The 7,939-nt window shown below is 29.1% G+C and overlaps 1 protein-coding gene across 1 annotated transcript; it reads left to right on the top strand.

The window, feature by feature from the left end:
* The first annotated feature begins 1,083 nt into the window (after window positions 1–1,083).
* LOC145041637 (ras-related protein RABA3-like) lies at window positions 1,084–4,111 on the top strand. The gene is made up of 2 exons (XM_078989775.1): window positions 1,084–1,537; window positions 3,481–4,111. The coding sequence occupies exons 1-2, from the start codon at window positions 1,320–1,322 to the stop codon at window positions 3,932–3,934; spliced, it is 672 nt and encodes a 223-aa protein (XP_078845901.1). The 5' UTR covers window positions 1,084–1,319; the 3' UTR covers window positions 3,935–4,111.
* Window positions 4,112–7,939: the final 3,828 nt, after the last annotated feature.

The following is a 7,939-nucleotide window of genomic DNA, read 5'->3' as shown; positions in this document are numbered from 1 at the left end:
TATCCTCACCGACAATATGCCCTTCTCAAAATTTTACCCATTTTATTTAGATTTGGGGGCCCACTTTGCCGCAAATGATGTATATAATACATGATACTAGTTTGTTACCTATAAAAATATGATTAATTAATCATGTAGAAGGACCTTACAACTATCAATTTTGTATTTTCGATGTGAAGTTGAAGTTTGGGAAAATTACAATCCGAAAAGATGCGTTTGTAGCTTGACTGAAGTCAACGTAGAAGGAAAACGAATCAATGTGTGTGTCTTATTTGAGGTCTTAAATTATGTTTGTTTCAAAAGTAGAAGGAAAACCAAGGAACGAAGTTTAGGCGACGTGTGATGAGTTTCCAAAAAGGTTACAATAATCAGGGCAATTTGGTCAATTCATTTTAAAGTCAAAAGAGTTGTTGATATTTAGAGGGAATATGATCGATCTACATTCTTCTTTTTAAACTATAATCATTATAAAATATAAAATTTGATTATAAATTATCAAAAAATATTTAAAAAAAATAGAATTTTAACAATTAAGATGTTTTGAAAGTTAAAAAAAAATATAAATATGATATTTATATTTAAAGTAAGAAAATATTATTTTGAATAAATAGATGTTTGGTAAGGAGTATTTGAGATTTTCTAGTTTTAGCTTTTTAAAAAATGTTTGATTTAATCAACAAGCTTTGTTTTACAATACGATCTTTTACCCTTTAGTTTATAGAAAATCTAACAATTATTTCACGTAACTAAGTTTTTTTAATTTATTTTCAGGATTGTCTTTTTTATTTATTAGGTTTCACATGTTGGTTTTAGATAGATGTCATTTTATGTAAAAAATTACACATGTTAAAATTTCCAACTATTTTTTTTGACAAATACTTATATAATAAAAGCTACAACTATCAATTTTCAGCTATCATTCTTCCCATTACCAGCAAGTTTTGTGTAAGTATTTTAATAATTTTATGTATTTTTAGAAAACAAATGATGAAAATCTTGTCGAATTTGGTTGTCAAACCAAAAAAGCTGCTAAATGAGAACCCTTTAACCTTTAATAAATAGTTAACAAACAACAAATTGGGAGAAAAGGGGCAATTTGGTCAATTGGTATTGGCGGGCATTTCGCCTGAATTAGGGATATCACCATACCACTACTCCTGTCTCCTAACACAACAAACATTTCACCAAAAAAACCACATACTTACTCCAATAACACACACAGTATCCAGATTACTCTTTCTTTCTCTACAACAGTTTCAAGATCAAAACAGACAACACACATCTGTCGTTTCTTTCAGTCCTACTGAATTTCGAAGGAGATGAACATTAATGACGATGAGACGATAGATTATGTGTATAAAGTGGTGGTGATTGGTGATTCTGCGGTGGGGAAGACGCAGATGCTGTCAAGGTTTACGAAAAATGAGTTCTTTTTTGATTCGAAATCGACGATCGGAGTTGAGTTTCAGACGAGAACACTGAATATTCAGTCGAAGGTTATCAAAGCTCAGATCTGGGATACTGCTGGTCAAGAAAGGTAAGCAAACCTCTCTCCTGTTTCTCTGTTCTCCGGTTAAACTGTAAACGCCACCTCTGAGCTCACGGTTGCTCCGGCGAAAGTCCTACTGTTCGTATTTACAGAAATATAATGAAAGCAAGAAACAATAATGATGATATCGTTTGTTTATTGGTTTTTTTAAATGAAATGTGTCATGAGAGTTACTTTGTTGGATAAATTTCCGTCTCGAATTGTGTTTTCAAGAAAGAACATGAAAATGATGTTTTCTTGTTTGCATACGTTTTGTAATAGTTTTATTTTGTATTTATTAAAATTTCCAATTTGAGAAAGTAACTAATATTTATCTTTGATTATTTGTTTAATATACGGGTAATATATAGAAAAACCACTATTTTTGATTATTTTTACACTTTAATTATTGTGATTTATGAATAAAAGTTTTCGACTAAAGCCAATCAACATTTGACGACATTTGACCATGAACATGTTAAAATGTCGCAATATAAAAGTTGTCAAGTTAGCAGCTTTAATTGAATAGAAAAAGTTGTCAAAATGTTCCATATGAACAAAAATTATTTTGTGATCCATATTTTTTCTGTTTTAACCAATTTAACCTGTTTGGGTCGACATAGGGAAAATTGTAAAACTTGAGGTGTTTATTGAGCATTTTCATTTACAGTGGCTAAAACCATAAAAAAATCAATATGTAGTAATTTTTTGCGATATCATTAAAAAATATGATGCTATTTTACATAACCAATCTAGTAATATTTTTCGGTTTACAGTAGCTTTCATATACATCAGAAAGTTTTTTGTTTTTATTCGTCAACTTAATTCAGTTGAAATTAAATGCTTATCTATATATACATGATTACGATACCTCGCTGCACATTACAGTAATATTGTATAATTATTGCTAGAAATGTATTAAAAACGATTACAATATTCGTTTTATCCATTTGTCATTTTATTATATCCAAGTATATATTCAACTACAGGATCTCTGGATAAATTTTAGGAATACAAATTTGTATCTATACAGTTGTATAGTAACATGGACATATGGTAAATATAATCTTGAAATATCAATAACCAATTATTTGATAAGCTCGGTTGACTTATTTAGTTTTGTTTTAGTTCGAACACATGACCAATGTAGAAAAACAATAATTGCCAAATCTATATAGAGATCATATTCCTTTAGAAAAAACAAATAGATCCAAGTTAATAAATAAGTTAACTAGAAAAAACAAATACATATATTCAAATTAAATAGTAAATTTGTATGGACCAAGTGTCATAGGACCAGATACGAATAATAATGAGAGACGATATATTGGTTTAAAAAGACAGGAGTTGGACAATGATTGCATTGCATTTAAAAGGGGGAAAATACGTCAATTTAATTACTATTATTTTTTAATGCTCAAAAATATTATTAAGTTGTATTTTTGTTGATTAAAACCATTTTATGTTATGAGTTATGATTATATTATAATAATGTATTTTCATTTAAATGTCCATTAAAACCAGTACAAATGTACAATGACTTTATAAAGGATGATTCTCAATTTCTTTTTAAAAGAAACTGATCACGAAGCATTAATTCCGGTAATATTGGAATATAAAATGGTTTTATTGGATATAAATATATTGGTTTTATTGCAAAAATAACCTTTTTTTTTACATATAATATTAGATTCGATTATAGATGTATAGAAAGTTAAATAATTGAGAGACAAGATGAGTGTTATGATATAAACATTATTAGACAACAATAATCATGTAGCAAACTAGCAATCGCATGTGCATATGCCTTTCATGCCATCCTGTTTTAGGCCCCATTAGATCTCACATTAAAATGATAAAATCACACAATACATCGATCTCATTCTTTAAACAATATTAATTTCCAATTGCTTAAATTATCTTTTTTTTTTAATCCCGTTAATATGACACAGATATCGAGCTGTAACAAGTGCATACTACAGGGGAGCATTAGGGGCAATGTTGGTATACGACATCAGCAAAAGAGAATCATTCGATCATGTTGCAAGATGGGTTGAAGAGCTTCGTGTTCATGCAGATAAAACCATTGTTATTGCTTTGATAGGAAACAAAGCTGATCTTGAAGAGAAAAGAGCAGTTCCTTCAGAAGACGCCATGGAATTTGCAGAAAATCAGGGGTTGTATTTCTTTGAAACCTCCGCACTTACAGGTGACAATGTGGAAGCTGCTTTCTTTAAGCTTTTAGAAGAAATCTATTCTGTGGTTTCGAAGAAGACATTGGAACATGATGTTGGGAAATCAAATGGGGATTCTTTGAATACGCTTAAAGGCTTGAAAATTGACGTTAATGGAGGACCTGATTTGGAGATTAGTGAGATGAAAAAGTTATCTTCTTGCTCTTGTTGATTAATCCGAGTATGTTGAAAGGAAGTGAAAGTCGAATATCACACGTATTGTTTGTTAACTTAAAAATTACAAAAGAAAATACATATAAATATATATATTGGAAGACATATATATGGGTGTGTGTTATTGCGAGGATGCCATTTTAATTGTGTTTAAAGTTTTTTTTTTGTTAACTTATTTTTCGTTTGTTTATCCATAAATTGCCATTTTGTTCTGCAAATATCGAGCAGATATTCAATTTATTACGGTATATATAATAATGAAACAGTTATATTATCAATAAAAATAGTTTGTTTTAGCCTTTATTTGTTTAGGGATATGTGTGGGTGTTTATCAAACGAACATGTTTTTGGAAAGATAATATAAGTAACACAAAAGGCAAAGTTTATTTTTGAGTAAATTAAACGAATGGTCCCTGTGTTTTACGGTAATTTATATTTTTGGTCTCTAACTTATTTTTTTAACTTGAAAAGTTCTTACTGTTTGTTTTTGTTATGAGTTTGGTCCCTGTTTTATCTAAAAAAACTATTTTTCCCTTGATTTTTTAAATTATTTAAATAAACACACTCCAATCCCACCCCCTAACTTATCTTACATATCCCATCATGTTTCTCTATTAGGTAAGATAGATACCAAACGCGTAACAAAAACAAACAGTATGGATCAAACGCATAATAAAAACAAGCAGTAAAAACCTTCCGAGTTAAAAAACTAAGTTAGAGACCAAGCGTGCAAATTACCCAAACCATGGGGACCATTCGTGTAATTTACTCTAGATGTTTTATAGAGAAAGTTCGTCGAATAACCATAGAGAATGAAGGATTTGAAGATTTTGACCATAAAAAAATCAATTTTGGTAAATGGACATCACTTCCGCAGAGTGCTCTGCGGCTTAATCCTTATAAGTAGGGCTGTAAACGAACCAAACGAACACGAACAAGGTCTTGTTCATGTTCGTTCGTTTAAGTTAGTCGAACAACAAACGAACACGAACGGATAAACGAACGAGATTTTCTTGTTCATGTTCATTCGTTTAACAAATTACTTTGTTCATGTTTGTTCATTTATATTCGTGAACATGCTAAACGAACATAAACGAACAAACATAAACAAACAAAGATAAAAAAACATAATTGAACATATATGAACATAAACGAAAATATAATATAGCAATATAATAAAAAATAATTGAATATAGACGAATATAAATAAACTTAAACAAACGAACGTAAATGAACATCATAAACGAACGTTCACGAACATAAATGAACGAACGTGACCATTGTTCATGTTCGTTCATTTAACTAAACGAACGATAATTTTTGTTCATGTTCGTTCATTTATTAAATAAACGAACATAAACGAACTTCCTGCCAAACAGTTCACGAACAGTTTGCTGAACGTTCAGTTCGTTTACAGCCCCACTTATAAGGAAAGTGAATAGTTCTGCGGAAATAAGATGGAAGAGGTAAAATTATAAAATCACACAAAAAAAAGTAGGTTTTCACTATGTTGGTTGCGGAAGTGACCAATTTTTGGAAGGGAGGTTGGGCCTTTGCTGCAGAACGAAGGGAAGAAGACGAAAAAGAGATGTCGACGAAGGGCATAACACGCTGATTGTAAGGTGATCCTAATTTTTGCCATGGTTAGCCGAATAACAGTTCCTCAGAGGTGTGCTGATAAGAACAGATTCGCAGAGCCTCAGCAACCTTTCCGCAGAGCCCCTTCTGCGGAAGTATGCAGCAAACCGTTTTTTTTTTTTTTTTTTTTTTTTGTCTTTTTCCTCTGTCACCTCGATTCTTCGTTCTTATTCACATTCATCAGAAGGTAAAAGGCTTCTGCATAACCCCCTCTGCGGATCCCTTGATCATTCTATAAACTCAAATTTTCATAGTCAAAATGTTCAAACACTCCATTCCCTTTGATTATTTGATGAAATTTCTCTTTTATATTTATATTAATTTCTTGCTAATAATTTCATCTTTTTAAAGGATGTAGGATCATTCTCGTTCAACCCATCCAACCTCTTTGCTAGTCCTTGGATCAATTATTTATTTATTTGTTTTTCAACCCTCCTAATTCACAACAAAACCCACAGCATAGGAAATTCAACACTTCAAACTCACACAGATTTTGTTTGAAAATGAATATTAAAACATTAATAACTTAAAATTATATAAATAAAACCAAACTAACAAATTTTCATTAAAAACACACACTACTACAAATGGATAGCTAAAACCTAAAAACAATAATTGAAATGTTTAAACGACAATTGAAATGCTAAACTAATTCTACAACTCTCATACTCATGCCATGAATCTGTGCTAGTTTCCGTTTGCGAGCGAGCACGTTAGTGCACTCAACATACCTCCCATCAAATGATCATGCACATGAAGAAAGAAGTGCAAATCTTTTCAAATATAACCCATTTTTTTGGATTTAACATGGATCGAATCCATTTGAAACTAGAGAGAAAAAAGTTAGAATGGAATTGGAGAGGGTTTAAATGAAATTGAAGAAAGTTAGAATGAATTACAAAGAGTATAGAAGATTGATACGATTTTTGAAGTGGTTGAGGTGATTTATATAAACCATAAATTTTTTTTTTTTTTTTTTTTTTTTTTTTTTTTTTTTTGAAAATAGTAGTTTAAAGGCTACTTCTTGACTTCTTTTAAGTTGTAATTTGTCATATCATAGAATAATACCGTACCAACCCTATCTAATGCCAAAACACCACGACTCCTCCATCCTAATAAAATCAAGAAAGAAGATAAACCTTGATTTTCTAATATATTTTTTTTTTTGTTAAAAGTAAAAAAAAAATAAATAAATAAAAAAACACACAAAATCAACTCTTTGCACCCCAAATCCACAAAAACATAATTATAACTTGTGAACATCTACTATAGCAAATCAAAAAGAGATTCACATTCTCTTTTTAAATCATCCATATTAATGAAATATCACTCATCTTTCAAACACGCCACATCAGTTTTGATAATTATTTTTACATTAGTGCAATGTCACTCATTTTTCAAAAGTGATCCCACTACCACATCAATAATTACTTTATCTTTCTTAACATATATCTTATATATTAAATATTAATAATTACTCAATAGAAAATAAACATAGTTTTAATATTTATAACTAAAATAGTATTTTTAAGTATGAAATAAAAAAATAATAATAAATATTAAATTTAGTTTACTTTATTAAATATCTAAATATTAAGATATTACAAAAACATGAATCACAAAACAAATATTACAATATTAATCTTCGTGTTCTTTGTCTCCAAATCGGTTTCCAATCTTTTCAACCAAATTTGTTTGCGTTGATGATTTGAGAATCTCTTACTTATTTTTGCATGACTATAAAAATACATGTCATATGCTTATATATTTTTTAAATAAAAAATAGTTACTAATATTTGTTAATCAAATAATAATTAACTTTAAAACTAAAATTAATATATTAACATATAAGAGAAGACAAAAGGAAAACTTAAATTAGGAAAATCAAATAACTGAAACATCTATATATAATAATAGGTTAATATAATAAAAGAGTGATTAAATAAATTATATATTAAAATAGAAAACATTGTTTAATATTAAATTGCAATGGAAGGCTTTCAACTTTTCGTGAGCCAAACATATTTAATTAATCATTGAAAATTTATAATATGAGAAGAAAAGATGAAATAAAATAGACAAAAATTTATTTTATAAAGGCTTAAAAGTATTTTTATATTCAAATCCTGGTACTATTAAATCCCTGTGGTTATGGAGTTTCGTCTGTAGTGACTCTAAGGCATATCATGTTTGCAGTGCATGATTAATCGATACGTGAAAATTGACCCATAATCCTCATTAGAGAATTCCCTTTCCAATAAAAAACGTGTTTTTATAGAAATCTTAATTAGAGGGTCGACAATGATCATACCTTTCTATAATTAGCTCTAATAATATTAACTAGTTCAAAAATATAAAACAATGA

The sequence above is a fragment of the Lactuca saligna genome, chromosome 4, assembly GCF_052625555.1.
Source record: "Lactuca saligna cultivar CGN05327 chromosome 4, ASM5262555v1, whole genome shotgun sequence".
Classification (NCBI taxonomy): Eukaryota; Viridiplantae; Streptophyta; class Magnoliopsida; order Asterales; family Asteraceae; genus Lactuca; species Lactuca saligna.
This window is presented reverse-complemented; position numbering and strand designations above follow the sequence as displayed.